The sequence below is a fragment of the Denticeps clupeoides genome, chromosome 9 (genome assembly GCF_900700375.1).
Source record: "Denticeps clupeoides chromosome 9, fDenClu1.1, whole genome shotgun sequence".
NCBI lineage: Eukaryota > Metazoa > Chordata > Actinopteri > Clupeiformes > Denticipitidae > Denticeps > Denticeps clupeoides.
In genome coordinates this window covers 16014507-16026741 of record NC_041715.1, presented here as the reverse complement: position 1 = coordinate 16026741, position 12235 = coordinate 16014507, and the positions used below count along the sequence as shown (strand labels likewise).

The 12235-nt window shown below is 43.4% G+C and overlaps 1 protein-coding gene across 2 annotated transcripts; it reads left to right on the top strand.

Annotated features, from left to right (window-relative positions):
* Positions 1-7946: 7946 nt before the first annotated feature.
* Positions 7947-11934, top strand: LOC114797107 (speckle-type POZ protein-like). 2 transcript variants are annotated; one of them, XM_028991757.1, is made up of 14 exons: positions 7947-7986; positions 8105-8238; positions 8460-8578; positions 8679-8830; positions 8955-9079; positions 9228-9390; positions 9555-9610; positions 9997-10119; positions 10210-10352; positions 10544-10810; positions 10906-11097; positions 11359-11481; positions 11589-11711; positions 11848-11934. In XM_028991757.1, the coding sequence occupies exons 2-10, from the start codon at positions 8212-8214 to the stop codon at positions 10674-10676; spliced, it is 1041 nt and encodes a 346-aa protein (XP_028847590.1). In that variant the 5' UTR covers positions 7947-7986; positions 8105-8211; the 3' UTR covers positions 10677-10810; positions 10906-11097; positions 11359-11481; positions 11589-11711; positions 11848-11934. The 2 variants fall into 2 exon arrangements, with proteins under 2 accessions (XP_028847590.1, XP_028847591.1); XM_028991758.1 differs by having other exon boundaries at positions 7965-7986; positions 8088-8238.
* The last annotated feature ends 301 nt before the right edge of the window (positions 11935-12235 follow it).

Genomic DNA, 12235 nt, shown 5'->3' with positions numbered 1-12235 from the left:
TTATTAGCCTAGCTTGAACACGTGCACATTGCATTACATTAGCGTCATATTTTATCAACTAAAAGTGATTCCAATACATATCTGAGTGCTTATGAACACATCAATACTGACAATGACGAAAGTTTCCCAAGGCACAAGCGTGTAGGGCACATTTAGCGTTTACATGCGTTGTTTTCTCTCCTAAATCTGCCGAAGCACTCGTTCACATTTCCGGAAAAAATACGTCAAAGACAACTCCATTGTGAGAGCGCCCACTCGCTCATGTTTCTGCGCGTACAATACGACAAGATCATTTGTGGTACAGATGTCCCACTCGGATCAGATTTCAAACCCAAAAAGGTTTTTAGCATGAATTTACTTATACTAATTTTTAACTATGAACTTATTAATCACTTATTTATGTAACTTATCACATCATGAACTAATTACTGCCTTTGACCAAAAGGCATCACACTCCCCGCTTGATATAATTGCATTATATCACTACAAGGATCAATACACAAAAATATTAGGTCATTTTGCAGTATATTCACTCAGTCTCTGCAAGCAAAATGATAATCTCGGAAATTGGTATGAGAAACATTTTAACAGTTCCATCTTGTACAGTCTGCACTTCCACTTTGCGGACCTTCCTGTCGCTGCTGGGGAATGTTTTTACTACTAATCCCATTGGCCATTCATTCTTGTTGACTTGGGAGTCCTTTAGCAGGACTACATCTCCTTCTTTGACATTAGGCCTAGTTTCAGTCCATTCTGCACGGTTTTGTAAGGTGGACAAATATTCCCCTTTCCACCTTTTCCAAAAGGTATCAGCAAGGTGTTGAACATGTTTCCACTGTTACCAAACAACCTCCCTGACGAAAAGTTCCCAGACGGAGCAGAAACAGCACTCATCTTGTGTGTTAGTAGCATTGCTGGTGTAAGTACTGCAGGACTGTCAGGGTCAGTGGATATGGGAACAAGAGGCCTCGCATTAATAATGGCCATCACCTCGGCCATAAAGGTCCTTAACACTTTGTGACTGAGATGTGTTTGTTCAGTTTGTGACATCATTGCATCTAGAATGCGCCTGGCGACCCCTATGAGGCGCTCCCACGAGCCTCCCATGTGAGATGCGAGAGTGGGGTTGAACATCTAAACACATCATCTCTCCTGCAGGTACGACATGAATGAGTCTGGCTATGACTCTGCACAGTGTGGTCCAGTTTGAGTATCTTTCGAAACACTCAGAGCCTAGCTGTGGCTCTGATGTTGTAGTTTTCAACACTTTTATTTCTGGACGTACCTCTTTGTCTTTTACAGGTTCAATGAGAAGCACTTGGTTGAGGGAAGTTGGCTAACCAGTGTGCACAGCCTGAAACATTTGATGAGATTCTGGAACACCTAATGGGCAGAGCAAAGAACATTGTCAAGCTAACTCTTAAAAGTAATTTACATAATGCTGCTGTCAAACCAGAAGCAATTTACTGCACCTTGAGACGCTACTTCAGCGAAACTCCAGCGTCATGCCTACCATTGGCCAACTTGTATTCCACACTGCCCACTGCTCAAGAGACACCTGTTGACTACTGGGTGAGGCTCAACACATCAGCTGAAGTAGCCAGCAAACACTCGGACCAACAAGGTAGCAGAATGTAGAATATGGATGCTGAAACAGCGTTCATCAGAAACTACCCAAATTGACTAGAATTACACTTCGTAGTGTGTTAAAGTGCAAAACCATAGGTAAATGGCCCATGATCGAGGTGCAGGAAGCCATCGACGAGAATCAGAGAGAGATGCAAGCAAAGAAGCATCTTCCAGGCGTGCACAAGCCTCACACATTCCATTCCGTCACGGACCCCGCGGCCTCCAGCGTTGGTGGGTGTGATCATGCTAATGTAACGCAGTGTGTCCCAGTCATGTCAAGTGATGCCAAGACAAGGTACAGAATCAGGTACACTGGAGCATGTTCTCGACATGCTAGTGAATAGTGCTGCACGATTAATCTAATCGCAATCGTAATCGCGATGTCAGTCTGTGCGATTACATGAACGCAAAAAGCTGCGATTTAAATGTGACGTGTTTGGTCACATGACTTTGATTCGGTTCAATGGAGACCTCAGATTCGTGATTCGCATAGACATATGGGTACACGTATGTCAACGTCGCCGGCATATTGCGACGTGCTGTGCAGTGAAGCATATACATGTCTATGGAGAGACGTGAATAAAAATGCCTCACTCTTGTGCTGCTTGGGGCTGTACAAACCGCTGTACGCTCCAAACCAGATCCCGGGGGATTACATTTCATAGGTAAGGCTGGACTTGAATATATTTGGCCATTATAAAATCCCGTTTTATAAGTCTTAACCTTAGCTAAGCTAGCGAAGCTATGCATTCCTGTGTTCAAGTCAGCCTCCAAACAACGTTTTGGCTAAACGTAGGCATTAACTATTTAGACTGTTCTTAGCTGTTTAGTTAACTTTTTTCAAACTTTGAAGGTTTCCTAAAGAAGTTGTTGAAATTAAACATATCACTATTAGTAATTTGTATGCGACTTTTCATTGATTTACAAGCAAGTGCCCTTTATCATTTCGCAATCGCATACCGCAATATTGATCTCAATAATTGCAATATGTCTTTTTCCCCAAATCGTGCAGCCCTACTAGAGAAGGTGCTCGAAAGAACCAGCCAGTTCCCCACTGTTGCTCCAGCCAGGCCCTCGTCCTTCTTGTGGGAGCAGCGTACCACCTTCAATGTGTGTGGTGATGAGTCACATTCCACTTGTACAGACTGTATGAAAGTGATGCCTTGTCTGCTTTGAAACTGGACATCAATGAAGGGATTGCCCTGGGACAGCTAACCGCACCGTCCAGTCTGTCAATCGAGCCAGGAAAACTGAATCACTCACATTCGGGAGGCGACCATGTGAGTACAGAAAGAGGAACCCTCAGAACTAGTGATGCCATGTATGAGTTTGAACAAATTGTTGCGGCTACTTCCAACTTCACGATGTTGCTGAAATTGGACAAAGTAGACAGTCTGTTTTATGTGCATGTTGTTGTGGAAAATAAAGTCTCATTGCATGCTCTGCTGGCCAGTGAATCCATGGCATGCACTATGAGTGAAGAGGCTGAACAGAGACTGCTAGATGCAGGTTTAACCACAGCCCAAAGTACAGTTCCTACTGATGTTGTCCTTGTAGGCTGTGGAGGTGTCCAAGTCTGTCCTAAGCATGTGCATCATGTAAATATGGAAGTGTATGGTCACACAGTTTACGTGCCCACATTAGTAGTACCCGGACAGCAGGATGAGCTGATTTTGGTCACGAATGTCATTAAGTACCGACAGAGTCAAATGAAGCAGATGTCATCTTACTGGCACTGTGTCGCACAGCCTGAGGCTCCAGGGAGCCCAGAGGTCTCCTATTTTATGAACATGTTGTCCGGCCTCAATCGTTGTAAGGGAAATTAAATACCTGATGTCATAGGAACTGCTAAACTAGCCCGTGCTGTCACGTTACTTCCAGAGCATGAACATCTGGTGTGGGCTAAGCTACCGGTGACCTCCCCAGTGTCTGAAGGAAGTACCATCGTCTTTGAACCACCAAAAGCGCAGACCCACAAGAAGGAGGTAATTATTGGCAGTCATAGCTACCATGACAGGGGACAGGTGGGTGCCAGTTAAGGTCTTGAGTTAAGGCCACTCACCCATAACTCTCAAACAAATTGCTGCAATTGATTGAGAAGCATGAGAGTGTGTTCTCCAAGGACAAGCTTGATTGTGGGAAGGCCAGGGACATTGTCCATCGTATCCACCTGTCTGTCCGGGTACCCTACCATAGTGTACCCTCAGCACATTACCAGAAACTCCGACAGGTGTTGACTGTGATGGAGGAAAAGGAGATCATCAGGAAGTCAAAGGCCTATAGAGCTGAACCTGAAGGCACGGTTGCTACAATCGCATTCATTCTCCCTCCGGGAATTGCAGGAGAAGCAAGCCAAGGATGCTACCCTTTCTTGTATTCTTGTCTACATGGCCTGTGGCAGAAGACCTTCACGTAAGGAGCGTGCGAAAGAGACATACAAGGTACTTAAAGCGTTGAAGCAGTGGGAGAGACTGAAAATGTTGGATGCCGTATTGTATAGAGTCAGTAAAGATTTTCTGACAGGGAAGAGAAGACACCAATTCATTGTTCCGTCATTGCTGATTTAAGGATGTTCTGGAAGGAGTTCATGACTATTCTGGACACCAAGGTCACCAAGACAGCGGTTCTTTTACATTGGAATGGAACAGGATGTTAGTGAGCATGTCAAGTGTTGTAAACAATGTGTGGTCAGCAAGACACCTGAGCCTGAGGGTAGAGTGCCCTTATACAGTATCAGAACTACAAGCTGGTTGGAACTTGTCTGCATGGACTTCTGGTCAGCAGAGGATTCGAATGGAAGAAGCGTGGATGTTTTGGTAGTAACGGATCACTTAACCAAAATGGTGCATGCCTTCCTGTGTAGAAACCAGTCAGCTAAGCAAGTAGCACAACAGCTGTGGGACCGGTACTTCTGTATATATGGATTTCCAGAAAGAATACACTCGGATCAAGGTGCTAACTTTGATATTAAGCTGATCCAAGAGCTCATGCAGGTAGTTGGAGTAATGAAGTCAAGAACCACTGCATATCATCCAATGGGAAACGGTCAAGCTGAGCGCTTTAACAGAACGATAGTTGATCAGAGCTTTATCACTCAGAGCTAAGCAGAAGTGGCATCAAGACCTTTAATCTACCTCATTTTTGGAAGCATTCCACGTCTACCGGATGACGTTATTTTTCCTAACGTTAAAAGGGACAGTCATCATGTAGATTACAACAGCTTTGTCAAGAGGATGAGAGATGACTTAAAGGAAGCTTTGTTGGTTACACAAACGGGAATGTAACAGATAGTCAGCGTCGTAAAGCAGAATTGTATAATCAAAGAACCAAATGCTGTGACATTGAGGTAGGAGACCAGGTCCTTTTGGCAAATAAGGGAGAACGCGGATGCAGAAAACTGGCAGACAAGTGGAAATATGCCACTTACATTGTGGAATCTAAAGACCCCAGGTGCCATATCTTCATGTCAGGAACACCAGCTTGGGACATGAGAAAGTTGTTCACCCCAACTTACTCTTGCAAGCAAATTTCCTCCTGTTCAAAGTTGGAGATGAGTGTTCTTTCATCATAGATACATTGCGAGAACTCTGGAGGAACTCAATCTGTTCTAGATTCAGTCATAGACAGTGCTGTGCGTACCGTTAATTGGGTGGCTGAAGTTACCAACACAGTTGGTTGTGCAGAAGACCCACAAGTGCCTTCAGGATTGGAAGTGTCAGAACCTGTTTCCCTATCTGTGAACAACTCACCTTGTTATGAAGGTGCCTCAAATAACAACCATGACATTGAGACTGAAAGCACCAGTGTTCCTGCTAGCTAGGGTAGTACCCTCCATAACCCTTTTGTCTGCTAAGGTTACATCCCAAGCAACCACCACATATACCAGATTAGGACAAGAGTAGGGAGAATGGTGAAGCCAGTAAATCGATTGATTCATAACATGACACATAAAAGTGTACCTATGGAAAGATAAGTTAGTGGGATTGGGAATCTCTTGTCGTCATAATCAACATTCCATGTGATTGGCACTCATTGTAGAGCCAGTAAGACACAGAGTTAATGTGTTCTGTTATCGTGTTCCTAGTAGTGAGTGGTGCATGGGGCACCTCTTTAGTGAGTGGTGGTGGAGAGCCTGGCCAGTTATACTCTATCACTTTCCCTGTGAGAGGGAGACATATATATCACATAGTAGATGATGGTTGTATGGATGACCAGGTTCACCAGGTTTACCTTACTGAATAAGTTTTGTAAAGTTCCGGGGGGAGTATTTGGCCGGGATGTTATGAGAAAAGAGATTGTATGTGTCACGTCGGCGAGCTGACAGGGGAAGGAAGTGCAGAGGCGGGACATACTAGAAACAAGGATTTATTAATGACTGAAACAAAACCAGGCTCAATGACTGAAAAAAAGTTGCCGAATGGCAGAACTCAAAACACAAGTGGTTGCCAGGTCCAAAAAAGGAAAGTCAAGTTCATGAGAGAGTTCACAAAACTGTCGGAGCCGCCGGAGGGCAGAAACACAGCACCTTATCAAATGCCGTCCTGATTTGGCACAAATCCTGACAGTATGTATGTTATGTGAACTCCAACAAAACTGTTGTCATTTTAAGCTACGGGGTTCCTGTGTTTTCTGTGTAATTGTGGGTGGGAATGAAAACTTTGGTTCTGTAGTGCTTGTGTGGTCAGGGTTGTATTGATGGCGCATCCTATAGCTTTACGTGTGTTTACATGCAGTTGCCTCAGTGTGCTGTGTGCGGTGTTTTCAATATTATCCGTTGTATATAGGTGTATTAAAGTTATAGATGGTTGTAATTATTGTTATTTTGCTCTGAAAAATTTTTAAAAAAACGTAATTCGCTGCCACGTGTTAGCAGAAGCCCGTGTCTTGTAGGATGAGAGGAGGGCTGAGACGCACATTAACATGACTGTACCTGCTGTGTTCCCACAATTATGTTAAATGTGAAATGTATGTAATGTAGCCACTATACAATCGTCATTTTCTTTTTTATAATTGTATTTTCACTTTCTCTGTCATTTAATGTCACTGTTATGCTCACCTGTAAATAGTTGTACTATTTATGACTGAATTACTGTTGGAATCCATGTGGTGAGTTATTTGATGTATTTTATTTCATTTTTTTCTCGAGTTGTATTGCTAGGCAGTTGCCTCGGTGTGCTGTGGGAGCAGAGACGGGATGAGAGGAGGAACGTTAGCCATTGACTGTACCCTGCTGTTTTCCCACAGAAATAAAACCTCCCTTTTTGACACCAATGCTGGTGTGAATCTGTGCAGCTGATCAGCCATCGCCGATCACCAGGACTGAGTGCATGCTTGTAAAGCTGGAAGCACCGAGTCAGAAAATCCACGTGCTTGTGAAGCTTGTTACACAAGCATTCATGATAAAAACATCCATCAACAGCATTTTTATGGCATGGGTGAAAAAAATAAACTCCATCTCACTGTTCCATTTACATCTCAACAAATTTTAACAGTGATATTATTAGACTAGTTGATTAATATAAGTTATTTAATGGATGGAAGTCCAAGCGACCATAAAAACATAAAAGCAAATATAAAAACTACATGAATTCAAGAGCACATAACAACAATAATAAAAATAATAATTATTATAAATCCAGGCCCATGTCTGTGTCGTTGAGATTGAAATAAGTGATAAAGGGCATGATAGGTTTGACATTACAGATATTTTAGTTATCATGCTTTAAAAAAATTGTAATTACTAAAATGTGACAAAAATAATGAATATAAAAGCACACGAAAAATTAGTCTTCTTGTTATCAAAGCGTCACATTACGCACTCTAGCGGTCAACGTTGATATTGCAAGTTTGGACAGGAATGACGCCATAAAAGCCAGGTGGCGTGGAGTCACTTAGTCCTGAAATTAATGATCGCAAGTGGAAAATGGGGACACATGGACCCCAAAAACCAGATATGAAAATGTTGTCTGGAGACATGTTTAATTTTTTCACCATTGCAGTATATAAGATGTAGACATGTTGTTTCTGAAATATGTGAAGTAAACAGGTTTAACCCACCTGCGGAAGCCCCGCCCCTTCCCCATTACCAACATAACCAGAGAAAAGAAAAATACCCAAAAAATCGTGTTAATAACAAATCACACGAACTACACTCCGTTCATATTTTATTGCTGATTTCATAATGTGAACTGCATGGCTTGAAAAAAAAACCGTTTAATTTAAATGATGCAATATAAGGTGCCCCTGCACACGTGGTTAGTGTAGAGTCACGTTACCATGGTAGCCAAGATATGTAAACAATAATTCCTATTTTTACTCAGTTTCATTACGACACAGCACAGAGCAGCAGCACTTTTGGTGAGTAGCTACCAAAACATCACTGAGTTAATTTAGGACAGAGTTAGCATTAGCCATATAATACTTTTATTTCTACACATTTTTTATTTTTGTCTAATCAGATCATTAATGTTTAAAGAGCATTCGTGAGAGACCAGCATTGGACGAAGATTCCTGCTAGAAGAACGACCCCACAGCGCTTCCAGCGAGAAGATTCATTCATCAGAGGATCTTCAGAGTTCCAGAATGGCCAGCAGCTACAACTACACCCAGGTGTGTGTGAGTGAGGGATACATCAGCCATTTTAAAAAGTCTTTATCCATCTAACAATGTTTATCTCTCTTTGTTGGGCTTTATTATAAAGTAAGAGCATTAATAAAGTTTAGCTACTGAATAATAAAGAAGAGCAGTCTACGGTGCTGAAGATCTGGCCGCTGTTTACCTAAATTAATACGTTGACGACTCATGAAATATGTTTCTTGCTCTCTTCTCAGCACCAAGTGGAAGAATTCTCCTGCAGCTGGACGATCAGCAACTTCAGCTTCGCAGATGATGAGAATGGCGCCTCTCTCACCAGCTCCACCTTTTCGGATGCCAGCGGACGGCTGAAATGGTAGGTTTGGTGGGTCTGGAGACTCGCTTGAGCCAGGGAGTGATGTCCTTCCAGCTCATGTGTTTGTAACTCTTCCTTCCTCTGGTCTGTGTGTTCTCAGGGCTCTGCAGTTGTACCCTAACGGCGTTGATTCTGTCCAGGAGGGCTACGTGTCATGCTTTGCCGTCCTGGTCAGTGCTCCAGAGGCAGGTGTGCGGGCCTGTGCAAGACTCGTCCTCCTCAACGCCGAGGGACAGGAGGCCAAGGTCATTGGTGAGTTCAGATGTCCCTGTGAGAGGAGATAAAGGCGTGTTTTCCTGCATCTCTCTGCTTTGATCTGTATTGATTTTATTGATGAGCTTCAGTGCTGTCCTGTCTGTGTGCTTTTGTGTTGCAGAGAATAACTACTACACCCGGGTGTACGAGGGCGATCAGATCGGCTCTGAGTTATTCAGCAGAAATGACGTGTTGGACGATGCCTCTGGACTTTTACAGGATGACAAGCTCACCCTCACCTGTAAGGTAAGTATCACTGGCTGCCTGGTCGCACTTGACCATCTCACTGCAGAGGGATTCTGTGATGTTCGTCCCTTTAATGTCCTTCCATGTTGGTAGCTTTTGTGTGATGGCGTAGCTGTGTTGTACTAACTACCATGTTGGGATGTTACAGATCACTATGGAGAAGGATCCAGAGATCTCCACAGCGCAGGTGAAGGAGCCAGATAGCAGCCTGGCGTTTGAGCTTGGGGAGCTGTGGGAAGAATCCCTGCTCACTGACTGCACCCTGTGTGTAGCTGGGCAGGAGTTCAAGGCCCACAAATCCATCCTAGCAGGTAACACTTCCTCTACCACATCCTCTAATAAACACACACATGCACACACTTGAGAATTTACAGACAGACGTAAGATGATTTGGTTCCAGGTATTTAAATAGCTACTGTAGAGAAGAAATAAAGGAATTTAATGCTCATCTTTACACTCTTCTGTCTCTCTGCAGTCCGCTGTCCTGTCTTCCGTGCCATGTTCCTACAAGACACGAAAGAGCAGCAAACTGTGAGTCTTTAAAACCTAATTTTCTTCCTTTTTGTCATCATGTGACTACATGAGATTTGCTACAGGAGTCTTATAAAAAAAGTGATTAGTTTTCACACATGACACACCACAGCACAGCACCCTGTGCACATCGTGAAATGTGGTCTCTACATTCAACCCATCCCCTGAGGGAGCAGTGGGCACCCATGACAGGTGCCTGGGGAGCAGTGTGTGGGGACGATACTTTGCTCAGTGGCACCTCAGTGACAACCTTCTGATTACGGCTCAGCTCCCTTACCCGCTAGGCCACCACTGCCACCACTATCTGCTCTCTGCTGGAGCCGTGTGCCCACCTTCTTCTCATGCAGTCTAGAACCAGACTGATTTCAGCTCTGCTCTCTTTCTAGAACCGCGTGGAGATTAAGGAAATGGAGCCCGACGTCCTCAAGGAGATCCTGACCTATATCTACTCGGGAAAGGCTCCCAACATTCGTCAGATGGCCGCCAAGCTGCTTGCTGCAGCAGACATGGTAGCTCCCACACTCACACATTACTGATGTTTTTTTTTTTTTTAGATTCATCTCTTCACCTCGAACTGTCTGTCTCCTTCTATCTTTTAGTACCTCCTGGATCGCCTCAAGTCCATGTGTGAGGACACACTGTGCAGCAGCCTCACCGTGGACAACGCTGCTGAGACCCTCATCCTGGGTGACCTTCATCAAGCTCAGCACACCAAAAACGACGCTGTCACATTCATCAATGTGTAAGTGACATTGACTCAGCCAACTACATCCTAATCTCAGGACCAGGCCACTATGTAAACTCCAGTACAGTTCAGGGTAGCGGTTATGTCAGGGCGGAAGTTTCCATGGTTTCCATCCTTACCTTGCACGGCCTGCAAAGGCAAGTATTTGGATGCAGCTGCTCACTTTTTTCTCTCTGTGTGATTTTTAGGAATGCAGAAGAAGTCACGAAGACTGACGGCTGGACGACCCTTACTGATGACCACCCACACCTCATCACAGATTTGTACCAGTCACTGGTTTCAGCTGGAGAGCCACCAGCCAAACGCCAGAGACGTTTTTAGTCTATTTCACACCTTAATATACTTTAATATAATGTGGTATAATATTAAATGTTCAGGGTTAATGTTTTAACCTTTTTTTCTTCTTTTTGTCTATGTAGGTTATGCTTATTTTAGGTGCTTGCTTACTATTTTTGGTAGGTATTTAGTCTTTTGAATACATGAAACAACAAGATTACAACTGTTTCTAAATGTAAATAATTCATTTTTTACTCTCTCATTATCCTACCAGAGTCCATCCCAGGACACCATCCCAGGACCAGCCTTGTTTTGGACTGAGATTCCTACAAGAAGAACAACCCCTGCAAGAGATTCCTGTGAGAAAGCCACCAGCCACAGTGTTTCCAGCGAGACGATTCCTTCATCAGAGGTTCCTGCAGATCTTCAGAGTTCCAGAATGGCCAGCAGCTACAACTACACCCAGGTGTGTGTGAGTTAGGGATACGTCAGCCATTTAAAAAGTCTTTATCCATCTGACACTGTTTACCTCTCTTTGTTGTGCTTTATTATGCAGTTAAATTATTACAAAGGAATTTAATGCTCATCTTTAAAACCCCTTTTTGTCATCATGTGACTACAAGAGATTTGCTACAGGAGTCTTATCTGCTCTCTGCTGGAGCCATGTTCCCACCTTTTTTTCATGCAGTCTAGAGCCATACTGATTTCAGCTCTGCTTTTCCTCTAGAACCGCGTGGAGATTCAGGAAATGAAGCCCGACGTCCTCAAGGAGATCCTGATCTATATCTACTCAGGAAAGGCTCCCAACATTCGTCAGATGGCCACCGAGCTGCTTGCTGCAGCAGACATGGTAGCTCACACACACACTTTCACTCCACACACAAACTCACACAGTACTGTGGATGTTTTCAGATGCATCTCTTTACATCTAACTGTCTGTCTCCTTCTGTCTTTCAGCCCTTCCTGGATCGCCTGAAGTCCATGTGTGAGGACCGTGGACAGCGATGCTGAGACTCTCATCCTGGGCGACCTTCATCAAGCTCAGCACATCAAAAATGATGCTATCACATTCATCAATGTGTAAGTGACATTTCCTCAGCCCCACTACATTCTAATCTTCATGTTGTTATAATATTAAAATGTCATTATTCGGTTTAAATAATTTTCTACTGTTGAGACTTATGTTGGTCTAATATCTTTCATTTTCATATTTAAGGGCCAGGCCATCTTGAAAGAGAAGAAAGTCCGTTTGTCCCCAGAGAGGGGGGTGGTGGTGTGACCAACAGTTTGGTCTGGGGTTAAACAAACAACTGAAAATAAAATATTGTTTTAAAACCATTTTTGATGTTTTTCTGTTTATATCGCTGAAATTATTCTTTAATTCTATTTCTGTTCCCATGTTACAGTGACAAAAACAATCACCACAACACCATGTGTAGTCAGTTTTTAACCCCCACTGTCACTGACTATTTCATTACACATTAAATTAAATAAATTCACATCACTATTGTCAGACCAGTTGTGTTGTGATTATGATAATTATTTCTTGTTAATGTTACAAATTCTATACCAGAAACGTTTGCACTTAACTATCTGGCTCTTAT

Bases quoted from the DNA above. Each gene is read 5' to 3' on its own strand.
- LOC114797107 (XM_028991757.1), top strand. From the start codon at position 8,212: ATGGCCAGCAGCTACAACTACACCCAG. The intron at 8,239-8,459 runs GTGTGTGTGAGT...CTCTCTTCTCAG, and splicing joins GCAGCTACAACTACACCCAG to CACCAAGTGGAAGAATTCTC. The intron at 9,080-9,227 runs GTAAGTATCACT...GGGATGTTACAG, and splicing joins AGCTCACCCTCACCTGTAAG to ATCACTATGGAGAAGGATCC.